General features: G+C 43.7%; 4 protein-coding genes across 7 annotated transcripts; 1 reads left to right on the forward strand and 3 right to left on the reverse strand.

The window, feature by feature from the left end:
* The first annotated feature begins 913 nt into the window (after positions 1 to 913).
* Positions 914 to 15454, forward strand: LanA (laminin subunit alpha). Its single transcript, XM_011308541.1, has 10 exons — positions 914 to 1221; positions 2320 to 2466; positions 3399 to 3806; positions 4215 to 4428; positions 4493 to 4702; positions 4856 to 5666; positions 5803 to 14092; positions 14179 to 14338; positions 14434 to 14673; positions 14778 to 15454. Exons 1-10 carry the CDS (start codon positions 1009 to 1011, stop codon positions 15044 to 15046), a joined length of 10962 nt encoding a protein of 3653 aa, XP_011306843.1. The 5' UTR covers positions 914 to 1008; the 3' UTR covers positions 15047 to 15454.
* On the reverse strand, positions 15200 to 17709 carry elgi (E3 ubiquitin-protein ligase NRDP1 elgi). 2 transcript variants are annotated; one of them, XM_011308539.1, is made up of 3 exons: positions 17145 to 17709; positions 16300 to 16905; positions 15200 to 16206 (listed from the first exon to the last, which is right to left on the reverse strand). In XM_011308539.1, the coding sequence occupies exons 1-3, from the start codon at positions 17232 to 17234 to the stop codon at positions 15937 to 15939; spliced, it is 966 nt and encodes a 321-aa protein (XP_011306841.1). In that variant the 5' UTR covers positions 17235 to 17709; the 3' UTR covers positions 15200 to 15936. The 2 variants fall into 2 exon arrangements, with proteins under 2 accessions (XP_011306841.1, XP_011306842.1); XM_011308540.1 differs by having other exon boundaries at positions 16300 to 16887; positions 17145 to 17708.
* A 219-nt stretch (positions 17710 to 17928) lies between these two features.
* Positions 17929 to 24780, reverse strand: LOC105268738 (neurexin-4). Of its 2 annotated transcripts, none has more exons than XM_011308543.1 (5): positions 24594 to 24780; positions 24054 to 24158; positions 22368 to 22564; positions 21984 to 22125; positions 17929 to 21897 (listed from the first exon to the last, which is right to left on the reverse strand). In XM_011308543.1, the coding sequence occupies exons 1-5, from the start codon at positions 24652 to 24654 to the stop codon at positions 18590 to 18592; spliced, it is 3813 nt and encodes a 1270-aa protein (XP_011306845.1). In that variant the 5' UTR covers positions 24655 to 24780; the 3' UTR covers positions 17929 to 18589. The 2 variants fall into 2 exon arrangements, with proteins under 2 accessions (XP_011306845.1, XP_011306844.1); XM_011308542.1 differs by lacking the exon at positions 22368 to 22564 and adding an exon at positions 23073 to 23269 and having other exon boundaries at positions 24594 to 24779.
* A 53-nt stretch (positions 24781 to 24833) lies between these two features.
* Positions 24834 to 25836, reverse strand: LOC105268739 (uncharacterized). 2 transcript variants are annotated; one of them, XM_011308545.1, is made up of 3 exons: positions 25704 to 25836; positions 25329 to 25498; positions 24834 to 24956 (listed from the first exon to the last, which is right to left on the reverse strand). In XM_011308545.1, exons 1-3 carry the CDS (start codon positions 25791 to 25793, stop codon positions 24842 to 24844), a joined length of 375 nt encoding a protein of 124 aa, XP_011306847.1. In that variant the 5' UTR covers positions 25794 to 25836; the 3' UTR covers positions 24834 to 24841. The 2 variants fall into 2 exon arrangements, with proteins under 2 accessions (XP_011306847.1, XP_011306848.1); XM_011308546.1 differs by having other exon boundaries at positions 24888 to 24956; positions 25322 to 25498.
* Positions 25837 to 25845: the final 9 nt, after the last annotated feature.

A 25845-nucleotide genomic window follows, 5' to 3' on the forward strand; every position in this document is an offset into this window, starting at 1 on the left:
ATATTAATAAAATTTTACAACAAAAATTTATTCTTTATATGTTTAGTTTTGATATGCTTCACGTAATTACCGAGATTTATTTTTTTTATTGTAAATTACCGGAATTTAATGATAGAATGACAGAACGACCCGAAAAATTTCATCACTGCACTGACAAATATCAGATTTTCCGGTGTTTATTTAAAAAATTGAATTTGTTAATGTCAAAGGTAGTGGAGACGACCGAAGGGATGAACGGGTGAACAGCAACTGCGAGGGTGAAGTTTGAAATGAAAACGCGCGCATGAGAATTCAAGACTCAGAAAAAACCTGAGACTCGAGATTTTCCTCCACTCAGAAAAATATTGCAATAATTTTATTTAACATATCAATAAAACAAACGGAAAATTGCTCTTTCATCAAATACAAAATTAACAAGGCTAATGAATTTTATTTTAATTTATTAATTCTAATAATCACTTTTGAAAAAATCCTGATGCAACGAAAAGTTTTAAAAATCCAATTGTCGCAATTTCTTCTCTCTAAATATTCATGCCAAATATTAACAATTAATTCTCGCCTACATAATTATTCATTCCTCAGGTTCTCAATCAATTTTGCAATTAAAATTGATCTCTTGAAAAATTAAATTAAATTAATTTTTTTTCTCTCAATAAATTTATTGGCAGAGTTAAATTTATTTAGCAAAACAGTTTTTTTTTTCTGAAATAGATAAATTCGAAATAAAATAAACGGATTTAGTAGAATAAGAATTAACTTTAGTAGTCAATTTATTTGGTGGAAGTATTTTTTTTTCTCGGTGTAGATAAATGGTGCTGCATCTCTGTCGTGGTTTTCTCACTCTAGCTGAGCCTCCGAAGACTCCCTAGCGATAGCCTCTGGTCCATCCTCTCAGTTCTCCCCCAGAAGCCGATCCGGTTTCACTGGACTATTACCGAACAATTGTTCCCTCGGGACTCTGAAAATATCTCATCATTCGTTAACGTGGATTGTTTATAAATTGTCGGAATGGGGTGGTGGGGTTTTGCACCCCTGCTCCTCCTCTCGGTGGGTGGTATCCGCGCTGAAATTCTCACCCCACCTTATTTTAATTTAGCCGAGGGCAAGGAAATCATCGCCTCGGCTACCTGCGGTGTTGACACACCCGGAGCTGAACTCTACTGCAAACTCGTCGGGGCCAATTCCGATCAGCATGAGGATATCAATCTCATTCAAGGACAGGTACGTACAATTTAAAATAATTATTCAATGGGCAATCGATTAAAAAATCATAAGAACTAGTGACTAATAATTATTTACAGAAAAAATAGAGCAGTTTTTTTGAAGTTTTTTGAAGTTTTAATGAAATTTTATGTTGAGTTTTTATTTTTATTTTGAGTTTCATTTAATTTTCCATTATTTGAGTTTTTATTTTTATTTTGAGTTTCAATGCAAAAAGCGATCATTTAATTATTAAATGAAAATTTAAAAAAATTGATAGAATTGTGGGGAAAATAGCTTTATATTTTCGTTTTCTTGAAAATTCATGGAAATTTGTCAATTGGGGGATTTTGATTTTATTTCATCAAATTGCGGTAGCGAGATTGACAAAATTCCTTATGAGATTTATTCTTTTCCCATCGCACGATTTTTTAATAAAAAAATAAGATTCTTCAGAGTTTAGGATCATTTGCACTGCATGATTGAATTTAAGTTGAGCTGACGAACTAGAAGGGAAGATCGCCGTGGATTTCTGGGGTCGACGGAAATGTGTTAATTATTATTATATGCAAGACCTTGTTCGAAATATTAGGATGTACGTGAGGATTAACCGCTGGGGGATCAAAGGACCCGCCGGTCCCGTCGTTTTTTTACAGAAAAAAAAAGTCTCCACTCGCAAAACCTGTCCTAAGCATGAAGCCATGGACATTCCCCGTCCTCTGGGCCATTCTGAATCTGAACTATTGTCAATTATTTATCTTCATGATATCAGAACACTCTGATGATTCGAAATTATTTCGATTGATAACTACGAATTTTTCAAATGAAAAATCTCGATAAAATTTCATTTACCCGATGAATAAAAATTCGTGGAGATGATTGAACGTTTAAGTGGTGTAATTATTAAAATTTTTTATATAAATTTGGAAATATGGGGCCAAAACCCGAGGCGTTGATCCGATAAAAAATGAACTCTTGATTATTTTTAAGCGGTTTATCATCACGGGATGTACCAAACGCCTCGATTCAGGCTTTTCGTCTACCCCATGGCGACGTTGGGCTAAAAATAATTCAACGAATTCTCGGGGAACTTAATAGTTTCAATGTTTTCTCCTCCAGGTCTGCGACTTCTGCGATCCATCGGTTCCAGAGAAAAGCCATCCACCGGAGCATGCCGTCGATGGAATGGAGACCTGGTGGCAATCCCCACCCTTATCACGAGGAATGAAATACAATGAAGTTAATTTGACGATTAATTTAGGACAGGTACAGTACTCTATTTATTAATTCCTAAGTCTATTTTTCATTCGAAATTTTTTATTAGAGCAGTAATTTTTATAAAATTCGGGGATTTAAATGGATGAATTTTTGAGAATAGAAGTTAGATTTGTTTCTGTTGAAATGATTGCTTATCGGAGAGGAAAAAATCCCGATAAGATGTTGGAATATCGAGGCAAACGGTTTATCGTCAACGACTTCCTGTACTCTTCTGCCCCGGGAAATGAGTTTATCATCCAGATAATTTTGACTGTACTTGGAATAAAATTCTCAGCTAACTGTTCGATGCGAGAGAAGAATTGTGCATTTGTCAATGAAGCAGCCACAATACCGAAATTTTCTGAGAAATCCCTGGGTAATCTCAGTGGTGGGTCGAGAGACCTCTGAACCCGCACATGTGTTTCGGGTCTCCCAAAAGGGACTAACAAAGACCTCGGGAGAGCGAGATAAAGCGTTTTCATAGGGTTTTGAGGCACATCTGGTCTTTGCTCCTCCTTTTTTTTTTTGAAGAAATGGCTCTTACAATCTTCTGAGAGGATTTGGTTGAATGGATTAGACGATTACTCTTCTAGTTTAAGAAAATAAAGAAAAAAATGGGAATTGCGATTTTTTTAAATTATTGTTTTTCAAATTGAGATACAAGAGATTCAATATACTGTGGATCAATAATTGTTGATCAAATCAATAATTAATCAGTAATTAACTTGACCGATTTTTTTTTTAAACATTTAAATCATTTACGTATGAATAAATTTCCAGAAAACGCTGTAATAAAACGAAAAATTCAGGAAAATTTCGATTTCTGATAATTTAAATCATAAAGAAGTCGATTGAACCGCTAAAGAATATTTATAATGAATGAATAAACTAAAAATTTGATGGAATGCAATTGAATTTTTGTATTTGAATTTTTTCCGTAGGAATTTCATGTCGCCTATGTCTACATTAGAATGGGGAATTCTCCTCGTCCAGGGCTGTGGGTCCTGGAGAAATCCAAGGACTACGGAAAAACCTGGCAGCCCTGGCAGTATTTTTCGGATTCCGAAGCCGACTGTATCACTTACTTCGGCGTTGACAGTCATACCCCGATAACTCGAGACGATTCCGTCATCTGCACGACGGAGTACTCGAAAATCGTCCCCTTGGAGGGCGGGGAGATTCCGATTTCGATTCTGAATAATCGGCCATCGGCATCTCATTACTTCAACTCGACACTTCTGCAGGAATGGACCAGAGCGACGAACGTGAGATTTCGATTCCTCAGGACAAAAAATCTCCTGGGGCATTTGATGTCAGTGGCGAGACAAGATCCCACTGTTACGAGAAGAGTGAGTATTCATTTGACTTCGCTGACGATTTCCTCTTATCGGGTCTGAGTTTCTGTGGGTCTCTGTGTCCGCGATAAACCCAAGACCCCAGGAAATCATCAGTGATAATGAATCCATTGATAGTCTTGGAAATTCTCTGGTCTAAATGACCCATATACAATCCATTAGCTTTTGTGGTAAAATTCATAACAACATTCCTGTATTTCTCGATTTATCTCAAAAACTGTGGATGTGAGAAGAAATCACTGAAGAACTTTTTTGTGGCTCATCAAATTCCCCAAAAAAATGGTCTTTTGATGTGTTTTCTTAAAACCAATAGTTTGCGGGATAATCCGTCTTCAGGAATGCTGGAAAATCGATTGGGTATCGATTGAAGTATTTGGTATTGATTTGAATGATTTATTCCAGTATTTTTATTCTATCAAAGACATCAGCATCGGTGGAAGGTGCATGTGCAATGGACATGCGGACACTTGCGACATTCGAGATCCTAATCAGGCGAATAAGCTAGAATGTATTTGCCAGCACAACACGTACGGTCCACAATGCGCGTCATGTCTTCCTGGATTCCAGCAGAAAAAGTGGCGGCAGTCCACTGCATCCCATAAATTCGTGTGCGAACGTAAGTGTCCGAATATCAAACCTTCCTCAAGTATTTGGTATTAATTTTCTCACTATCCTTACAGCTTGCAATTGCTTCGGACACTCCAACGATTGCATTTACAATAGAACGATTGATGAATTGCGTTTGTCTCTGGACATTCACGGGCTCTACGAAGGAGGTGGTGTATGTCAGAATTGTCAGGACAACACTGAGGGCATTAATTGTAATAAATGCAAACCGAAGTTCTACAGACCACGGGGAAAGCCCCTGAATGCAACCGATGTTTGTCAACGTATGTATCATTATAGTTTGGAATGACATTATAATTATAAATAATATTGATAAGGATTTATACGGTTGTCTCATATGCTTCTCATATGCGAAATAATTGTAATTGTCAGTCAGTTGACTGAAATACCACATTAAAAAATTTATCCTATTATAGCGTGTGACTGTAACCAATTCTACTCGACTGGTAACTGCGCGGAGTCCTCCGGGAAGTGTGAATGTCGAAAGGAATTCACATCCCCCGACTGTGACTCCTGCGCATACGGTTACTTCGGTTACCCTGACTGCCGTCCCTGCGACTGTCATCTGGGTGGCACAGAGGGCTACCACTGCGAAGCAATCGACGGCTACTGCCCTTGCAAGGCCAATTACGCGGGTCACTACTGCAACTTGTGCGCCGAGGGCTACTATAACTTCCCCGACTGCCTTCCCTGCCAGTGTAACCCCGTGGGCTCCTCCAACGACGTCTGCAATGTTCTCACCGGTAACTGCACTTGCAAAAATAATTTTCAGGGTCGCACCTGCGACACCTGCGAGCACGGCTACTTCAACTATCCGCAGTGCAGCTTCTGCAACTGTGATACACGTGGCACGGAGGTGGGCATCTGCAGCAAGGATGACGGCAAGTGCCTGTGCAAAGAGGGCTACGGTGGTGCACGATGTGATCAGTGCATAATCGGATACTATGGCTATCCCAACTGTCGGCCCTGCAACTGCAGCACCGTCGGCTCATCATCCGTTAGTTGCGATGCGTCTGGCAAGTGCTCCTGCCTTGGAAATTTCGCGGGTAGGACCTGCAACCAGTGCAGCCCAGGCTACTTCAACTATCCGGAGTGTGTCAGTTGCGACTGCGATTCCCACGGCTCCATCGGCATCTCCTGCGACAACGACGGCAAGTGCCAGTGTCAAGAGAATTTCGACGGAGATCAGTGCAATACCTGCAAGGAGGGATTCTACAATTTCCCCAGGTGAATACGGTGTTATCAAATTGTTATCAAATTGTTCATTTTAGGAATCGACGGTAAGAGCCATCCTAACGTTTCATTAACACATATGTATATGCTTTTCTGTTTTTCATCTGTGCCGTTAAAATCATCTACTCAGATGCGAGGGCTGCAACTGCGACCCGGCAGGTGTTGTGAAATCCTTCATGGGCTGTGGCTCATTGCCAGCGGGTGAGCTCTGCCAGTGCAAGACCCAGGTGCAGGGTAGAATCTGCAATCAGTGCAAGCCGATGTTCTGGAATCTCCAGCAGAGCAATCCTGACGGCTGTGAGGATTGTAACTGCAACATCCCTGGGGTTATCGGTGGCATCGGGGAGTGCGATCCCAGAACCGGTCAGTGTATCTGCAAACCTGGAGTGACAAATCGTGCCTGTTCTCAGTGTGTCGACGGTACGTACGATCTTCAGGGGTCAAATCTCTTCGGATGCTCGGTGTGCAACTGCGATATCGGTGGATCAATCAGTTCCATCTGCGACAAGCAATCCGGCCAGTGTGCGTGTCAGCCCCGTGTCACTGGTCTCACCTGTAAGGAACCCCTGCAGGCCCACTACTTCCCGACGCTCCACCAGTTCCAGTACGAGGTCGAGGACGGAAGAACACCGAGTAACAACGCTGTTCGCTATGGCTACGCCGAGGACAGCTTCCCCGGGTACAGCTGGAAGGGCTACGCTGTGTTCTCAGACCTCCAGGACGAGATTATCCACCGCGTCTACATCCAGAAGTCGTCACTCTACAGAATGGTCTTGAGATTTGTCAACAAGAACAATGAACCTGTTCTCGGGGATATCACCATCACTCCGGACAGTCCCTCAGAGGTTGAACAGAAGTTCAAGGTGCAGTTCAAGTCAGCTGACTATCCCGAGTTCGTGACCGTGGCTGGAGTCCATGGGAATCACCCTGAAGCAATGGTGATGAACCCTGGGTACTGGTCAATCAGCATCAAGACGGGAAAGAACCTCTTCCTCGATTACTTCGTTCTTCTGCCAGCTGAATACTATGAGGCCACTCGTTTAACTCAAGACGTAGACGTTCCATGTGAGATTGGACAGATGGGACTGTGCAGACACTACGGCTATCCCTCTGTTGCGCAATTTGACTCGGTGCGCGGGTCCGGTGGCTTTGTGAATGATCATGGAGTGAGATTGGCGCTAAATGAGTACTTCGACGACGTAGATGTACTCGAGGAGATGAGGCAGGATGAGATACCGATGATCAGCAATCATCAGCAGACAATTCACTTCGAACTTCGTGTGACCAAACCAGGTGCTCACGTTCTTCTGGTGACGTATGTCACTTACAGGGACGAGATGTCCACATCAGTCGTGAATATCGAGGCGAATACAGTGGGAAAGGGCAAGGTTACTCTTCATCCCTGCAGGTACACAAGTATCTGTCGTCAAGTGGTGACAGATCGTCTGGGGAAAGTCGCTGCCTACAGTTTTCCAACGAATTTCGTTAGTATCGTACTGACAGGTGAAACAGACTCTAATGTCGCTATTGAATCGGTCGTGGCTATTCCATACGATCACTGGTCCCTGGACTACGTCAAACCGAAATCTGTCTGCGTACGAACCAATGGAAAATGCGTGCAGGGTATGTTCCCAGGAGCGGCTGATGCCAAGAAAGTCGAGTTCGAAACGTCCAACGAAGCTCTGGACGTCGATCCTCGTCCCACAGGTATCTTCGACAGCGCTACAAAATTGATCTACCTCGGGAATAGCGATTCGGTCGTTAATATTGAGACGAAAGTTCCCCGCCCGGGTGACTATGTCTTTGTCATCCAGTATTATCAACCTGACCATCCCGAGTTCGAAGTAGACGTTCTCATTCAAAACGGAAAGTTCTATGAGGCGAAGGCCCCCGTTCCCCACTGTCCCAGCAACAGCGGCTGCAGGAGCATCATTCGTCAGCAGGATGGCAACTCGAAGTTCAATCTCATTGAGAACGTCGTCCTGACCTTCCAGAACCCAAAACACAACATCTGGCTCGACTATATGCTGATCATTCCAGTTGAGCAGTACAATGAAAAGGTTCTTAAGAAGATCCAATTCGATCAAACAAAGGAGTTTTTGAAACGTTGTGGCAACAATCACTTCTACATAAATACCACAGAAGAGGGCTTCTGCAGGGACTCGATCTTCTCATTGACTGCTGATTACAATAGTGGGGCCCTGAACTGCGCGTGTTCTCTCGAAGGTACAACGAGCTTCGAATGCGAGAAATTTGGTGGACAGTGTCCTTGCAAGCCGAACATAATCGGCCGTCGCTGTGATATCTGCAAGACCGGATTCTACGGCTACCCGAACTGTCGGCCTTGCAACTGCCCGAGTACAGCACTCTGCGAGCCTGAGACTGGCGAGTGCATCTGTCCATCTAGAGTCACCGGGGAACGATGCGATCGCTGCGAAGAAGGGACATACGGCTTCCACCCGATCATCGGCTGCGAGGAGTGCAACTGCATGCCACAGGGTGTCCTCAACGGTAACCTGCAGTGTGATCTCCTCAACGGCACCTGCAGCTGCAAGTATAACGTAGTTGGACGTCAGTGCGACAGATGCCGGCCAGGACACTCTCAGTTCCCATACTGCGTGAAGTGCGACTGCGATATCAGGGGAACAACGGAAGACGTTTGCGATCAGTCTACAGCTGAGTGTCACTGCAAAGCAAATGTTCAAGGATCCGCTTGCGATGTCTGCGAAGAAGGGACTTTCAATCTTCAACCGAACAACGAAGAGGGATGCTCCAAGTGCTTCTGCTTCGGCAAAACAACTCGCTGTGTGTCAGCGAATCTCTACAGGAGCTACATCTTTGACATGCTCAACTGGGACATTGCCCTGGTGCAGGACAAGACCGGGGAAGTGACTACTCTGGAGTCGAGCCCCCAGGAGTACAACGACACATCGATCATCATGAATCTGGCTCAGAACGAAACATTCAACAACGTCATCTACTTTTCAGCCCCTCAGAGCTACTTAGGAAAGCGTTTAACGTCTTACGGAGGATTCTTAAACTACACGATTCATTACAGCACTGGGCCCTTCGGCAAAGCAGTTGCTGGTCCAGATGTTGTGCTTCTCGGAGCTGACTCGGTGGTCTTCTACTATGGCGACGAGCAGCCCCCGTCCTTCACGAACTTCCCAGGCTCCGTCGAGCTCATCGAGACGAATTTCTTCACAACGAAGAACCAACAGGTCTCTCGCGAGCAGCTGTTAGTTCTCCTGGAGAACCTCAAAGGAATTTATATCAGGGCAACCTACTGGGAAGCAAGCATCAAGGCGTCTCTATCGGAAGTCACTCTAGATACAACTACCGAACTCTACAGCAAATACAGCGTTCTGGCTAATAGCGTCGAGCAGTGCCAATGCCCACCGAATTATCAAGGCCTCTCCTGCGAGGAGTGCGCCCCAGGATACTACAGAGTGGAATCCGGTCCATATGGCGGCTCCTGCGTGAAATGTCAGTGCAACGGTCACGCTGAGACTTGCGACGTGAAGACCGGCGTCTGCCACGACTGTAAAAACGGCACCACTGGCGATCACTGTGAACTCTGCGAGGAAGGTTATTACGGAAATGCAACTATGGGAACCCCCTCGGACTGTCTCATTTGCGCATGTCCATTGCCAATTCCGTCCAATAACTTTGCGACAAGCTGTGAGGTGAACGAAGCCGGAAATAAAATCAGTTGCAGCTGCTTCTCAGGGTACTATGGTGCTCGGTGCGAGTCATGTGCTGCCGGATTCTACGGGGACCCGAACATCGAGGGTGACTTCTGCAAACCCTGTCAGTGCTCTGGGAACATCGACACGAACGAAATCGGTTCATGTGACTCAATAACTGGAGAGTGTTTACATTGTTTGAATAATACGTACGGTGAAGCTTGCAATCTGTGTGCCCCCGGGTTCTTTGGGGACGCTGTTGAACGGAAGAATTGCCAAAGCTGCAGTTGCACGCAGTGCGGAATGGACAAGTGTGATAGTTACACCGGCCGCTGTCAGTGCAAACCGAATGTCGTTGGTGAGTCCTGCGATCGATGTGCTGTTAATCACTACGGATTTGACTCGTGCACTGGATGCCAAGCGTGCAATTGCGGTCTCGCATCGGAAGAGAGTCAATGCGACGAAGTCACTGGCCAGTGCAAGTGCAAGCCCGGGGTCACTGGAAGGAGCTGCGACAGGTGCATCGCTGGGTACTGGAATTACGGGCCCGAGGGTTGTAGTTCTTGTGGATGCAACACTGGGTACTCTATTGGAGCGTCTTGTGACACTGCGACAGGCCAGTGCTCCTGTCTTCCTGGAGTTATCGGCGAGAAATGCGATCACTGTCCCTTCCGGTGGGTCCTCAAAGAGGGAGACGGCTGTTATCAATGCGACTCCTGTATTCACGATCTTTTAGACGTCACGGACGATCTCCAGTCCATTCTGGCGCCTGTTGCCCAGGAGTTCAACAGCGTCGCCGAGAGCTACTACACGAACCAGCGATTGAAATTCGTCAATGACACCGTTAATGAACTCTACCCGAAGGTGCGTTTACTCGATCCCAGCAGGATCAACTTGACACCGGTGCAGGTGGAGATCGGACGGCTCGATCAGGAAGTGTTGAGCCAGAAAAGGCGAGTGGAGTACACGGCAGAGACCAGCAAGCAGTGGAAGGATGGGGCTGAGAACACCCTGAATGACATGAACGATCTTGAATCCGACGTGGAAAAGGAGATACGCTTAGTTCACAAAATAATTGCGGAAGTGCAGTCCCTGGCTACGAACATCGCTTCTGGTGATGGTGCGAAAATTGATAGCGCCTTGAAGGAGGCTCAGGAGATCCTTTCAAGAATCCAGGGTGTTTCGTTCATTGATTTCCGTGACAAGGCGACCGACCAATCGATAAACGCCAACGTTCTCATGTCGGAGATGTTAGACTACAATGTTCCAGTGCATAATTTGAGTTCGTTAACGTCAACGCTTGATGCGAAACTAGAGAAATTTGATAACAAGCTCGACGATTTTATTGAGAACGCGGGAAAGGCCGACGAGCTCGCGCGTTCTGCGAAGAAGCTCATAGATGAAAGCAAGAGAGTCACAGAATTAGGGAACTTCGAGATGATTAGAAATGCCACAGCAGAAACCGAGGACGACGTGTCCGCTGGAGATAAATTAAATAGAAATGCCACTGAGCTCCTAGCTAGCGCAGTTGTGACATTCGAGTCGCTGGATGACTTAACAAAGGTTCAGGACGAGACCTTCTCATCGCTCAACGAAATCCTCGAACTGAACGACGATGGACTCCTGGACAGCCTTGATACCGTTCAGAGGGCAACTGATCACGCTGAAGACCTTCATAGGCTTTCGCTCGAGCTGGACGACGTTCTCACCGGGACCAGGAATACCAGCGCTGTTAGAGCAGTCTCCGCTTACAGAGACATCGAGATGGCAATCCAGGTAGCGAAAAATGCAGCAGCGGAGGCCACCGAAGCGGCCGACAACGCCACTAGTCTATCACGGGGAATCGGTAATAAATCCACTGGCGCTTATGAGCGGGCACAGGATCTTAATCAAGCTGCTGACAACGCCCTAACCAAGACACATGGCACCCTTGAGGAGGACCTTGACCAGGCGAAAGAAGACGCCAAGATTTTGGCTCGAACGAATAGAAGAAACGAGGAGAATCTGGATAGGATTAATTCAACTCTGAACAATCTACAAGTGCCTATGGATTCTTTGATTGAGGAAGCTATGAAAGAGGCTCAGGACATCGAAGATCTCATCCAACGTGTTCAGAATCACATTAAGGACGTACCAGACCGAGTGTCGGAGGACCTCCAGAGAAGCAAGAATCTGTCGAAAGACAGGTCAGACTCGATTCGAGATATCTCACAGGCGAAGAAGCAGTTGGATTCTGTGAGCAAAGTTGTCCCGGATATGTCGGATCTCCTCAACAGGCTCGGTGAAAAGCAGCGGGCCATGGACAGGACTGGCAACGATCTGAAGGCGAAGATTGAAGCTCTCAAGATGAAAATAGCGAATGCCAGGGAGTTGGCGGATAGATTCAAGACGGGACTTACGTTCTACAGGAACACGACGTTGGAGCTGAAGAACCCGGAGAGTCTTCCTCTTCTGGCCACCTCCACGAAGCTCTCTGTATACTTCAAAACTAACAAAACTAACGGCTTCCTGCTCTACCTCGGTAATGAAGCGCGTCCCAGTACTCCCCGTCAGAAAACCCACGACTTCCTTGCACTTATGATCGAGAGTGGCTATCCAGTTCTCGTGATCGATCTCGGCTCGGGCCCAGTCAAGATCGTTAACAACAAATTCGTCTCGGACAACGTCTGGAGGCAGATTATCGTCGACAGAACCGGTAAGAATGTCAAACTCATCGTCAGGGAGGACGTGGGTGGAATTGACAAATACCAAGAGTTCATCGAAGAGCAAGTACTCAAGCGAACGTCCTCCATCTTCGATCTGGATCAGAAGACTTCGAAGCTCTTTGTCGGTGGCTATGATTCATCTTTCCAAATGCAGGACGCAGTGACTGCTTCTTCATTCGAGGGCGAAATGGAGGATCTCGTAGTGGGTGATGTACCCGTTTCATTTTGGAACTTTAAAAAGGGAGAGAACAATCGACAAGTTGCCATGGAGAGGGACAAACTCGTGGACTTCACACCAGCGACTGGATACCGCTTCGACAGGAACGGCTATGCAATCATTGGAATGAAAAACTCAAACATACGTTACGATCAGCATAAATCTGGCATTAAGATGTCATTTAAAACACTTAGTGAGGACGGACTGATGTTCTTGATGGGAAAAGGTAAGCAGTTCTTTGCGTTGGAGATGCGGAACGGTCAGATTCTGTATCAATTCAGCCTCGGGGAGGGCACGTTCTCTCTGATATCTCCAAATAAGTACAACGATGGCCAGTGGCACATGGTGGAAGCCAGAAGATTGGGTGGAGCTGGGGCTCTGGATGTAGACGGAGCTCATGCCGGACAAAATGCCAGCCAGGGCGACGCCAAAGTTCTAGTCTCCACAGATCATGTCTACGTAGGGGGTTATCCCCCTAACATCCGTCATCAGCACAAATCCGTATCGAACATCGGCTTCGAGGGCTGTATTGATCAGCTATCGATCCTGGACACCCCGGTCGATCTCACAAAGAACCTCCAGGCATTCGGTGTGATGCCTGGCTGTCCCACGAGATTTGCTAGCCTTGTCTCCTTCGAAGAAGACGCTCCAGGATACGTTCGTTGGTCAAATCTCTCTGCAGACTCCACTCTCCAGATAAATTTGAAATTTAAAACCCTTGCCAAAGACGCCATCATCTTCTACGCGACAAATTCCGAACAAACTACCAGCAGTGTTCTGCGTCTTGAAGACGGTGTACTGACGTTCAGAAGTCACGGAGAGGACGTCAGCAGTAGTTTAGCGGGAAACAAATTTAATGATAACGAATGGCACGTGGTGACCGCCACTCACGAGAACGACGCCCTTCGTCTCGACATCGATGATTCTGAAAGCTATTCGAACCCCCAGTATCCTCCACCGCTTAATATCAAATTCGGTAATTTATATATCGGGGGGATTCCCAATGCCGAGCGTGATTCCTTCATCGGTTGTATAGGAGATGCCACGGTTAATGGCGAAATTATAAATTTCGCGGGAACGAAGGAGCGGCCCAATGCACAGCTCGATAAATGTCTAGGAGGCGAGGGATCTTCATCACCAGTTACAGAGAGGCAGCCAGCTGTTTGGCCACCACCACTTGTCACGGACGTGGACGCCATCACAATGGCAAATACAGAAGCCAATATTGTTCACGTAGAGATCGATCACACAGGTGAACTTGAGAGGGAGGGAGAGGGCAGGGTGACTATTCCCCCAGGAACTGAGGAGCCGGTGATACCCACAAGGCCACCTGAGTCTGATCAATGTAAGCTCCCTTATCTCCCTGAGGAAGATCCTGACAGTGAAAATGCACTTAGATTTGGAACTGCCAAGAACAGCAGATTGGAGTACAGATCACTCAGTGGTACCTACAGGGATGAATACGACTTCCAGATCGATGTCAAGACGATGGCTGATGAGGGAATTATATTTTACACCTCAGAGATCACCAGGGAGAGCTTTATTGCGGTTTATGTGAAAAATGGAAGGGTGCATCATACCTTTGACTGTGGAAGTGGACCTGCTTTGTTGCAGAGCGAGATCAAGATCAATGACAATCAGTGGCACACCATTGTCTTCAAGAGGAGGAGTACCTTTGGAGAACTGATTGTCGATGACCAGCCGCCTGTGGCTGGATATTCTCAGGGCGATGTCCAGGCTCTCAATGTTAATCCACCATTTTATGTCGGAGGCATAATTCCGGAAATGGCGACGAGTATTCATGAGCAGATTGTAAGATTGCATTTTTCTGCAGTTTTGCTCCATTCCGATTCCTGTGACATTTCTTAACGGATGGATTAATGTTTATTTATTTTTAGGGAATTAATAAAACGTTCAGTGGTTGCCTCGGGAACTTTATGATGAATGGACAGTCACTGGGTGAACCTGAGGAGAAAATTGGAGTCATTCGGTGCTCCAAACGAGTCGAGCCAGGACTTTTCTTCTATCCTGGAAATGGAAGCAATTTATTCAAAGCCAGTACGTTAATTTGAGTTTATAACACTGGGAATCAATGATGTCATACTTAAATAATGTCATGAATCGAAAGGATTAAATGAACAAATTTCTTTCAGTGGATAAATTCATTGTTGGAAAGACCATTGATATCCAGATGGACATCAAACCTCGCAGTATGAGTGGTCACTTGCTCTCAATTCATGGTAAACGTGACTTTATTCTCCTGGAGATGGTGAATGGCACTATCAAGTTCTTAGTGAAGACCGGAAAGGGAAGCATCGAGACGTCTTTCGATCCAACGACGAAACATCTGAATGCTCATTCGCTGTGCGATGGTTTCTGGCATAATATCAGAGGTAATTACCCTTTAACTGAAATTACTCTAAAGAAATACTTTTCTCCCTTATCTTGAAAATTATTTTAGGTAGACAGTATTAATGGAATTTGGTATTTATTTCAGTGACGAAGCAGAAGAATGCTGTGCTCCTCTCGGTGGACCACGCAGGAGCCCCACCAAGCATAGGTGCAAAGAATATAGCAGGAGTTCTTTCAAAGAATCCAATATTTATCGGCGGCCATCCACAATTAGGAAAACGACTGCGGGGTAGTACCTCCCACGCCCAATACGTTGGGTGCATCAGAAACATCATCATCAACAATCAGGAGATACCACTAAATCCAGAGAGAACGTATGGTCACGTTACCACTGGCGTTTGTCCAACAATCTAAAATGCAAATCTCACAGCCAAAAAAAGACAAATAATTCCTTTCTTAAGTCAAGAATTTTCTTTGCAATTTCTTTCGTAAATAACTGTGGGCAGAGAATTCGTAAAATATATAAAAAAATGAATTATAAAATGAATTTACAACAAACAAATGCCATTCTGTAATCTTTCTTTTATTTTTTTTGTATTAAAAAACGTAAATTACATTATAAAAACACAACATTCTGGGGAGATCCAAAATTTGGAGGACACTTAATTAAACGGAGGGCTGCAAATTAAAGTGTAAGTATTCAAAAACTTAGGAGCTAGTATCGAGTTAAGCGCGAGTAATGACACAGCAAGTACAGCCGAATGTTGTAAAAAAATGTAAATAACCGAGGAACATATTAAAAAAATACTAGCTTCAGTGAAACGCAGCAGGATTATATATTCTCATTATAGATTTTTAAACTGGCGTGTACATTATATTACTCGTCGCATGTAATTATCATTGTGACAATAGACAGTTGGGGATATCACAGTCTTAGTTATTTAAAGTAATTAAACGCGTGGAATTTCGTGGTTTTATGCTAAAAAATAATCTTGATAAACTTTTCGAAAGTTTATCACCAGTTAACGAGAGAAAAACAATTAATAGAAAAATCTTGCTTTTTCTCCAAGAAATTCTATTCAATTACAATTAAAACTTCTTTCGAGGAACAAATCAATATATTCCTTCGGAAAGGCCTCAATTTTTCCATTAGTATTTCTTTTTTGTCGTGCGTCCCTTTGCCAGGGAGAGGCATGTCCCCAATGACATGTGCATGCATATTGCTGGTAATAAAAATTTCCCATACGTAATATTCCTCACAGGTATCTCGAAGTAGTGACTACAAATGCCAGATTGCGATCGAATCATTCGATACCATGGGCAAAAATCATGACAAGTCCAGGCTCAACCATCATATCCTCAGGCATATGAGCATTATCGCAATAGAGGACCAAAACCGCTTGCTTCCCAGGCACACGTTTGCACACATAATTCTCATACTGTCTCCGTGAATTCTGTCGTGTCTCGAGGGAATTAAGACCAGGTGGCCACTTTCTTTCGTGACAGTTCTCCATGAGTTCATCGATGACGTGGGGTGGGCAGTTGTACTCTGATAATGTTCTCTTGATCATCGTCTGGAATGACATAATAATTCTTCAATCGAAACACAATTTTTTTATAAATCAGAGTTGAAAAAAAAGGTGAAGAGTAATTTAATAATTAAATACCTGCAGCACTTCATCGGGTGTGGAGATCATACCACCCCATCTGGTGACCCTAGCCCTGGGTAATGTTGATGACCATCTGACAACCTCGTCCCTCTCCATCTGATCAGCAATGGCTCTCATGGCAGGATTGGAGACTCTCATGGCACGCATGAAGTCCTTCAATAAATTAATCTCCCTCCTCTGCTCGTTTATCTGAAACTGTTGCTCACCAAGTTCTCTCTTCATGTCACTGAGCTTCTGGTGCTGGGACTGAATGAGACTTCGGAGCTCTCGCACGCAGTTGTGATCCTTCAGCTCGTCCTTCGGAATTATTAGGCTACAGCCTTGCTCACAGGGGACTGGTCTCTTCGGATTAAATTCACATTCCTCCAGGTGACTCACTAGACTGTCAAGCTTGATGACAGCCTGGCAGCCGTACCTCATGTTATCACAGTTGATGCAGAGACGAGCCAGAAGATTGCGAAGAATTCTCGGCACTGGTCGAAGCTGTGCTGAAGTTATTGGAATCCTGTCCAACGGACACGTGGGCTGACGATTTATCCACTCGTTTATGCAGAGGCGACAGAATGCGTGTTCACATACTTGAGCCTGCAACACATCACTCATCTATTGCTATTCAGAAACTGCACTAGATTTGTGGACGTTCAGGCGAAAAATTTTCCCGCATTGTATGGGTGTTGGGATGAAATTTCCGGATGACGTTCTCACATTTTCAATTCCAAACTATTCTACTTTAATACAGTCTTCAATTTTGATTAGAAAATAAGATTTTTTGGCACTGCCTTTCAATGACATTGTAAGACTCTAAGGAATTGAAAATTAAAGGGTCATGAAAAAAAAAATACCTGTACAGGATCCTCAAGAACTCCAGAGCAGATGGGGCAAATAAGTTCCTCATCGACTTCCCCTTGGAACCGATTGACGTCAAATCCCATTGTTTACAATTACGAAAATTCCAGTAGAAAAACAGAAAAACGATTTTTCAGAGAATGTCTCGAGGAATCATCTCGGTTTATTGACTATCGTCTCGTGGATGAGAAGAATAACACAAGTCTCGAGTCCCAAAGATTCATGATCCCAAAATTGACGATCGATGACACCTGAGAGTGAGAATTCTGGAAATATCGGTGAATTCGAAGGGAATAACTTTTTTTATTTTCTGGATAGACTGTGGACCCTCTGGAGTCAATCAAACACTTCACAAATATAAGGGCTTTCAATAGATCTGAGGTCTCGAGGTCAGCCCCTGGAAGACTGCACTTTCTCGGTAATTAAAAAAACTAAGGATGGACTAATTATTGCACTTCTGGTGATGTTTCCACAATTGTGGATTTTAAAATAACGGATTCATTTATTTTCTGTAATCGACTCTAATCGACTTGAGTCTCACAAGTTCCTTATGAGGAATGAGTGAATGTAGGTGTAGCTTTTATGGAGTTGAGCAAACTTCAGAGTTCAGACGAACCACTCCACAATTGAGAAATCCCTAGACTGCATTCAAATTTTCTACAAAGCCCCACCGCTTTCTCAAATTTTATCGAATGATTTTTATTAGAAGTTCACAGTAAATAATTCCCCTGGAATCAATAATTAATTATCTCTTGTGAATAACAACAAACCCGCAGTAAATGTGTGAAACACGTAAGTATTTATTTCGTCAATAATATCCAAAATCCAATGAAAAATCCAAATTGTATAAAACTACACATTTTTGTATAAAAACATAGCTTATGTACACCTTTGACATGAAAAGAATTTAGAATTCTCAATCAGAAGCATTCATAGCTCAGAGGTGATGTGAAGAGTATCGAAACCACTAAAACCTATTATCATACTGTATATATTACTTCACAATTAAAAAAAAAACAACTAAAAAATAAGGTAAAATGCTGTTTGGACGGTAAATGTTTCTCCGAGATTCGTTTTTGTACATGACTAAACTAAACGTAAAATAATCTGACAGGAATGAAAAATTACAAAAAAAAAGTAATAGAGTGGTGAAAAATCATTTCGTGGGATCTCCACTCAATGCCTCCCTTCATGACCTCAATGTTAATGAACACAAGCGAATCAACTACAATTCCAGTCCCTCAGTGTATAAAACCAATAAAAACTGTAAATTCGTCTTTTACACTCGGCGACTGAAATATCGAAGAACGAAGAACAAATAAAAAGAAAACTTATGGAATTATGCAATTCCTACGACATATCAAGAGAGAATTAAAACTCGAGGTCTTTAGTTCCAAGTCTCCCCTGAAATAATCCGATCTGCAGCCAACAACTCCACTCCCTAGATGAACCACTCTCTCTTCTTTTGTACTTGATGTCCAGTTGTCGACTGTATAACTGCAGAATCTGGATCGAGTGCTTGTTCAGCGCCCTTATCCTCCTGTGTGAGATACTCTCCCTTGTGTCTGGACATGTATCTTCCGATGAGAACCGCCATAATAATGAGGGCAATGAGAATAACAGCAAGAACACTCCCAAGAACAGCAGTGTCAGTCTCATTGTAAGCAGCCCTGACTTTATCGCTGTCAACGAGAGGCGGTGGCCTCGTCTCCACGATATTCGGTGGATGAGTGAAGGGCTCAACGCCACAGAAATCCTCGGCAAGTGGTCCACCAAGGGATTTCACATTGGCGGGTCCATCCTGCTGGAACAGAAGCTTCAGAGGATAAATATCATCGAACTCCACCCTGGAAATGCAGCCCACGAATCCATCAGTCATCGATTCATTCTTTCCAATGTGCATGTACTGAATATTGTTGAACTGGGCATCAGCTGACGCCTTGATATCGAAATGAAACTCCTTGGGCTCGAGATTGTCCACCTGGAGAACCAGAGTGGCACCTCCATTTTTCCTTGACAAATGGAGATCATGGTACTGCCCGTAAGCAAAGTATTTGGCAGGGAAAATAATCTCCTGCCTCTCGAAACCAAAATCAAAGACAACTCGAAGATGTCCAGAGTTAGAAACGAAAATGGAGAGATACTCTCCAGAGATATTCGACGAGAGACCCAATAAAAAGCCCTTACCACCATTAGTTGTTGTGAATCCAACTCTAATTTTTTCCGCAATTGTTGATCTCCAGCTGCCCATAAAATCGTACTTGATCATAGAATTGGAGCCCATATTAACACCAATCTCGTCAGCACAAATGGGCCCCTTGAAAGAGGTGAAACGACAGTCACAGCTGTAGCCGTCGTACCTCTCGTGACAGGTGCCATTATTTAAACAGGGATTGCTCTCACATTTTCCAGTGCAGCCCTCGTTGACGCCGTAGAGTCCCCTCCTAGCGTGATCCCTCAGGTCCTGCAGCTTTCCATTGAGGAGGAGTGCCCTGATGCAGCCGACATATCCGTCTCGATACTGAGTTGTCGCGCCAACAATCAGCTCAGAGGTGAGATGAAGAGCCCTGACAGGCCCTGGGGGCTCGCTTATCTCATTCTTGAGGGCTCCATCCAGAACAATTCTGGCTTCCTTTCGATTTCTCTCGACAAGAACTGAATGCCAATTATTATCAGTCAACATGTACGACGTTTGGACACTGACAGTCTGTGGTCCATCCCCAGCCTGATACTGAAACTGTATCTGATTGCCAGTTGTTATCGATACTTTGATGTAATCAGAGGGTCCAGTGCTGTGAATAATCACAGCATCAGGAATTGTTGTCTTGAACTCGAAGTAAATGTCACCACTGTGTCCCATATCGAAAGTGGGTAAATTAACAGTGGCATCGACAACCCTGAAAGTCACAACGTTCTTGAATAGATCATCGCCCTCACAGATAAGAGGCCCCAGAGTATATCTCCCCTCTTTCTCATCAAGTGGTGTTCCAGTGTCACCAAACCTCAACTGTCTGACTGGTAAATTCTCTTTCTCAGTGATATCCCCCCCATCCTCTAGCCATCCCTCAAATCCAGAGTCACAGTTACACCATTTCGTGGGATCAGCACAATTCCCCAGGACTCCACACTCACATTTCATTGAACCAGGCAGAGCCCCACCCCAGTAGTCCATCTTCTTATTTCCCCTGCTGACCCACCACGAATTGGGTGTGAACGCCTCACCCTGGTGAACCGGAGTATTGAACAGCTTGGAGTGCTTGCAGGCATAATTGATCCTCTGTCGGCAGCTGATGGATCTATTGAGTAGGGCCTCGATCTGATCGTAATTGGCGTCGTAATTGATATCCTGGATGAAGCTGCCAGGCTCTTGGAATCCATCGACAGGTGTTGCGAGTTCATTGCTGTGACGTACGACTGTCATTACTCGGCCATCAGCGAAGAATTCACAGGTGACAGGGAAGGGGTCCAGGGGTCCACTACCATCGACATCGATTTCGATTTCAGCTCGTTGACTCACCGAGTGGATATTCTTGTAGGCCTCACAGGACAAGGGATTCAGGGAGGTGTGACAGACTGCTCCTGAGTACCCGGTATTGGCACAATCACAGATAAATTGTGTGGATGTCTGCCTGCAGGTGCCACCGTGTTTGCAGGGGTTGGGATTGCAACGATCCAGCATCTGACAGGAGTCCAGAACAATTCCCTCACCCACGTACTCCTCTCCCTCTTTCCAGTCAGTTGGGGGTTTGTAATTTCCATCGATGCTAATCATCCTCATGCATCCCACGAATCCCTTGTTCTTCAGACTCCCCAGTAGTCCACCTCCCACCAGGTAAAGAGGACCTGTCGATATCTCCAGGAGGCGTTTTGTCCTCATTGGTCTGCCATCAACATTCAGAATGATACTGTTCTTTGATATTGTCAAAATTGTCTCATGCCACTTGCCATCGTTGAACCTCTCATCGAAATTATCAAGAATAACTTTGGAGTTTCCCTTCGTCTGGATCTCTACTTTGAGCTTCCCATCCTCAAGGAAGAGCTTCACAAATCCAGAAGTTGTGAACGTGTGGTAGAGAATTATCCCTCGTTCCTCATAAGTTCTGAAGGCCAGGGAGACATTCAAGGAGGAGGCGCCCTCGTAGCCTTTCATCCTGGCGTGGGTCTCTGCTTTAAGAAAAGTCACGGAGATTATCGGAAGATCTGGACAACCGAAGATCGTGTGGATTCGATGAAATCTCGTATTCTCCCCGTACTCCTCAACATCCTTGAGATCTCTTATGACGTTCGTTTTATTCAGGTAGAAGTTCTCGATACATCCAGTGAAGTTCTGGGTGACTGCAAGTCCCTCCTGAGTGTTGGGAACTCCACCGATGTAGAGTGCCCTGTTGAGGTCCAGTCGGTGGAATTTTCCCTTGATTTTTCCCTTCACCAGGACTCGGTCCACTGAGAAAGCGATGTCACGACGGGATCGAGAGATCAGGACGTCGTGCCACTGGTTGTCATCGAGAAGACTTCCCACAGAGAAACTCGTTGTCATACCGGAGCCCAGGTCGATATTCAAGAGCATTCGGTTGTCACGCAGTTGAATTGCCAGGAAATCGCCCTGGGTACCTCTGGAATACAGGAGTACTCCATCAGCTGCGTTGGTCTTGAAACGAAAACGCAGGGAGTGACGATCTGTCTCGATCGGCTCTCGCTGTAGATCCATCGCGATCAGAGAGGTACCGTTGAACCCGGCTACCTCCGAGACTACGAAAAAAAAAATACAATTTTTTACTGAAATCCCCAGGAGTTCTGTACTAGAATTTACAGCTGAATTAATCAAATAAAAATACCATAGGGGCATCCGTAGAGCTCAATCCTCATGGATATTCTCGTCTTCCACCGAGTCGGATTGATCCGGATGAACTGAGCGATAATAGGAACATCAAATTTGTTCAACTTGATAGAGTCCGCGTCAGTATTTCCCTTGAACATCTGTAAATATTCCCCAGAATTATATCCCACAAAAACAGTAAAAAAGATTGGCATCTAGTGTTAATATTTCAGACTCGTGATAAAATGATATAATGATAAAATGATAAAACGAGGGGATGGGAATGTGCGTAAATAAATTTAGTAGGCGATGAGTGAAGCAAAGAATTCACTAACGATGTGTAGAGTTAAAGTAAGACAAGTCGAACGGTCAATTGTTCTGGTGGAAATGCCAAATAAAGTACCTCTTCCACCCCTTCCTGACTCTCATAACTGATCCAAGCATGACCGTTATCAGAGTACTGGAGGATGAATTCCATAACAAATTCGCTCGTATGAGCACGACCATGTGTTGCAATGCTCCTAATCTCATGTCTCTCCCCCAAGTCCACTGTTAACAGCTGATTGTAAGTGTTATCAGCTGGTGACCAGGCACTGTTTCCTGCAAAGCCCAGTCCGAGACCCAGTGTTAGAGAGTTAATCAAGGCAGATTTTCCAAGCAGATGATTCAAGCAGGTGAATGATAAAACGCCCCATAGCATTCAATCCAAAAATCAATCAGTGAACTCATTAAAATCGAGTGAAAATCTCTGAATCATCGATTTATCTCGAAAACTACGGGTTTCAGGAAAAAAACCCAAAAGACTTTTTCATCGCTGATTTAATTACCGACAAAAAGGGTCTCTTGGTGTTTTCTGCTCAAACCAATGGTTTATTGGATTAGTTGATGAAATGAAAACATCGGAAATTGCGTGGGAATTGCGATTTATTTTTCAGTTGCTGAATGATTTAATTAATGTGTTAATGACGAAGCAGAAAAGTGCACTCCATGCAGGTCAAAGCAAAGCAGAAATTTTAAACGGTTTATGAATCATTACAACTTGGTAATAAGTCTGGATGAATCATCCGAGGTGCATTGATAATTCATACAGTTTCACGAGCAGACGTACCTTCGTATTCCCGTCCTCCTCTTTGTAATCCATGTAATTACGACCATTAGTGCCATAACTAATGCCGTATTCTATGACGTATTCAGCGTATTTAGCACGTCCTTGGGTGGCAATGCCGGTGATATTCTTGACTTCCCCCAGATCGATCATGAAGTACTGATTATCGTCTGAACTCTGGGCCGTCCAAGCTTTCTCGCCTGTGCCCATACAACAACAACATTCTCATGCAGACGATGCAAAACGTGAACATTTCGACGAACATTTATATGGGAACGTGAGAATTATCTAGGAAATATATTCCTTGTGAGGAATGCAGAGTGTGCGGATTTCTCCGCGAGAATTCAGTAGTGAAAGATCATTAAGAATATCTGAATATTTTGAATAATTATTGAATTTGAAAGCTTTAGAAGTTTTCCAGGAGAAATTCAGAACTGAAATAGGAACGAATAACGAGTCGATTCGAATAACAGATGAGTTTTTGGGAAATATTTCGGAATCTAGGGGAGATGAAGAGATTTTTGTATAAACTTTTTTGTGGCTCCCGCTCCATTCTACATAAAAGGTCATTACAAAAAATATCGCGGGCTCTATCAGATTTACAGACATTCGAGAACAAAATATTGTTGCGTGGGCATTAATTTGTGCTGGTGAATGTCTTCACTACTGAATCATGAATATATCAATAATGGAAATACATATCAAGCTGCCTCGAATAATTTTACACACGTGGGAGTAAATTGTGAGTGACAAGTGACCAATTGCAAATGGGAGTGAGCCCATTCGCACAATTTCATTCGCAGAAATAAAATCGACTGGAATAAGAATGAGTTTCAGAATCAAAACATAAATTCCAATGGATAATTCCAATTTCTTATCAATACAATTCACTCCACAGCTCCAAACTACCATTTAAGTACTCACAACGATTAAAAGCAATGCTCCACTCTCAAATCTATAAAAATAATAATTCCTGGTAATTACCGTATAGTTGAGCATCAGCTGGTGTCCTATCAGGCATCCAGGTAGTGGCCATGAGTTTATTTTTTGTGGAATCTGCCAGAAGGGGCAGATCGCATGGATATTCCCCTGAAAATCAACAGCATCTCTATTAACTTTTTTTGCATAAATTTTATTCAGTGGAGAATGAATAACAACTCAAGGAGAGCGTCTTCATACAGGCATTGATGAAAAAGAGGAGGCAATGGAGTAAAATGATATGTATCGATATTTTTTCATATGTCAGCAAGTGTCGAAATGACTGATGAATAGAATGTAATGTTTTCTACGAAGTAATTAAGGCTTTCCGCCCCTCGAAATAAGTCTCGCCCAATTGATGAATTTTGTGTTGAGTAATGAGGATTTGAAAATGAAAAGGGTTTTCTTCCCGCTGTTTGATTATAAAAAAATGATGAACGCATGCAGTGATTTGAATGTGCATCACGGTGGAATGGGTTGGGTCGGAGGAGTCATGCATCAAGTATGTCGTTCCTTCAATCAACTAATTAATATAATAGAACTCACATGCGACTATTTCGACGGCAACAGCCGTCGCGAAAATCCAAATCCATGTAGCACTCCTCATCCTGACATTTCTCCTGTTTTTTCAGGATGGGAAAATCAAAACACTGGCACTTGCTACGAAAAAAAAAACTTTTCCTGTGCTCCAACGATTACAACTCGTCAACACTCTCTTCTCCTATTTACGATACGGCGCTGCGAGCATGAATGGCCCCTCCCCATTATCGATGGAGCAGATCAAAGAGGATTGACTAAAGTAGAGGCTCAGTTCTGGGGATTGGAGTGACCCCAGCGATATTGTAGTACCTCACCCCAAGGGAGAGAGGGCACCATAAAAGGGGAGCATGAAAATCGAACAGGTATTCACTGAAATTTGAAAATTCGAAATTTTTGAAAAAGTATCAGGAGAGCATGAAAATCGAGGAGGTATTAACTAAAATTTGAAAAATTCGAAATGGTTGAAAAAATATCAGGAGAACATGAAAATTGAGGAGGTATACACTGAAATTTGAAAATTCAAAATTTTCAAAAAAGTATCAGGGGAGCATGGAAATCGGGGAGGTATTCCCTGAAATTGAAAAATTCGAAATTTTCAAAACAGTATCAGGAGAGCATGAAAATCGAGGAGTTATTCACTGCAATTTGAAAATTCAAAATTTTCATAAAAGCATCAGAGGAGAATTAAAATCGAGGAGGTATTCACTGAAATTGAAAAATTAAAAATTAATTACCGAATACCGAATACCGAAAAAAATCCGAGCTCCATATGCCTCGAGGATGACTGCAGTTGCTCCACTGAGTCCTGCCAATTTCAAATAAGGTCCTGAGGCTGCTGCCGATTTCCACAAAGGCTCAGGTGGAACCAGTTTGTACTCAACACGGGGCTTGACGCCTGAATAATTGATAACCTAAAAAATTCATGGATATTTATTCCTCATATAATTAACAAATGTCAAAAAAAAACAATTTTGATCGCTGTATGGTATCTACATGACCTCAAAGTTTCAAAAATAGAATAAACTATAGAAGCATTACCCAGTCGCTAAAAATCAGGCGATAACAATAAATAAATTGATTCCTTTTATTTTTTATTAAAAAATAACAGCGACTTACAGCTGATGCAGCAGTTTTCGTAAACGAACCGGCACTCGAGCTGACGGGATTAGAAAACAGAACGTAATTCAATGTATCTGATACTCCCATTCCCGTTTCAGAGATCCAATCGAAGTGTTTTTGATGGTCAAGACTAAAATCC

This window comes from Fopius arisanus, unplaced genomic scaffold (genome assembly GCF_000806365.1).
Source record: "Fopius arisanus strain USDA-PBARC FA_bdor unplaced genomic scaffold, ASM80636v1 scaffold00060, whole genome shotgun sequence".
NCBI classification, from domain to species: Eukaryota; Metazoa; Arthropoda; class Insecta; order Hymenoptera; family Braconidae; genus Fopius; species Fopius arisanus.

What these genes read in the sequence shown, in the direction of transcription:
- LanA (XM_011308541.1), top strand. Translation starts at nt 1,009, where the DNA reads ATGGGGTGGTGGGGTTTTGCACCCCTGCTCCTCCTCTCGGTGGGTGGT. An exon ending in TGCAACCGATGTTTGTCAAC is followed by an intron (nt 4,703 to 4,855) that starts GTATGTATCATT and finishes ATCCTATTATAG; the next exon opens with CGTGTGACTGTAACCAATTC. An exon ending in GGATTCTACAATTTCCCCAG is followed by an intron (nt 5,667 to 5,802) that starts GTGAATACGGTG and finishes TCATCTACTCAG; the next exon opens with ATGCGAGGGCTGCAACTGCG.
- elgi (XM_011308539.1), bottom strand. Translation starts at nt 17,234, where the DNA reads ATGGGATTTGACGTCAATCGGTTCCAAGGGGAAGTCGATGAGGAACTT. An exon ending in TTCTTGAGGATCCTGTACAG is followed by an intron (nt 16,906 to 17,144) that starts GTATTTTTTTTT and finishes GAATAGCAATAG; the next exon opens with ATGAGTGATGTGTTGCAGGC. An exon ending in CACCCGATGAAGTGCTGCAG is followed by an intron (nt 16,207 to 16,299) that starts GTATTTAATTAT and finishes ATGTCATTCCAG; the next exon opens with ACGATGATCAAGAGAACATT.
- LOC105268738 (XM_011308543.1), bottom strand. Translation starts at nt 24,654, where the DNA reads ATGAGGAGTGCTACATGGATTTGGATTTTCGCGACGGCTGTTGCCGTC. An exon ending in TGCCGTCGAAATAGTCGCAT is followed by an intron (nt 24,159 to 24,593) that starts GTGAGTTCTATT and finishes GTTGATTTTCAG; the next exon opens with GGGAATATCCATGCGATCTG. An exon ending in GCTCTACGGATGCCCCTATG is followed by an intron (nt 21,898 to 21,983) that starts GTATTTTTATTT and finishes TTTTTTTCGTAG; the next exon opens with TCTCGGAGGTAGCCGGGTTC.
- LOC105268739 (XM_011308545.1), bottom strand. Translation starts at nt 25,793, where the DNA reads ATGGGAGTATCAGATACATTGAATTACGTTCTGTTTTCTAATCCCGTC. An exon ending in CGAAAACTGCTGCATCAGCT is followed by an intron (nt 25,499 to 25,703) that starts GTAAGTCGCTGT and finishes TGAATTTTTTAG; the next exon opens with GTTATCAATTATTCAGGCGT. An exon ending in CGGATTTTTTTCGGTATTCG is followed by an intron (nt 24,957 to 25,328) that starts GTATTCGGTAAT and finishes TTCAAATTTCAG; the next exon opens with TGAATACCTGTTCGATTTTC.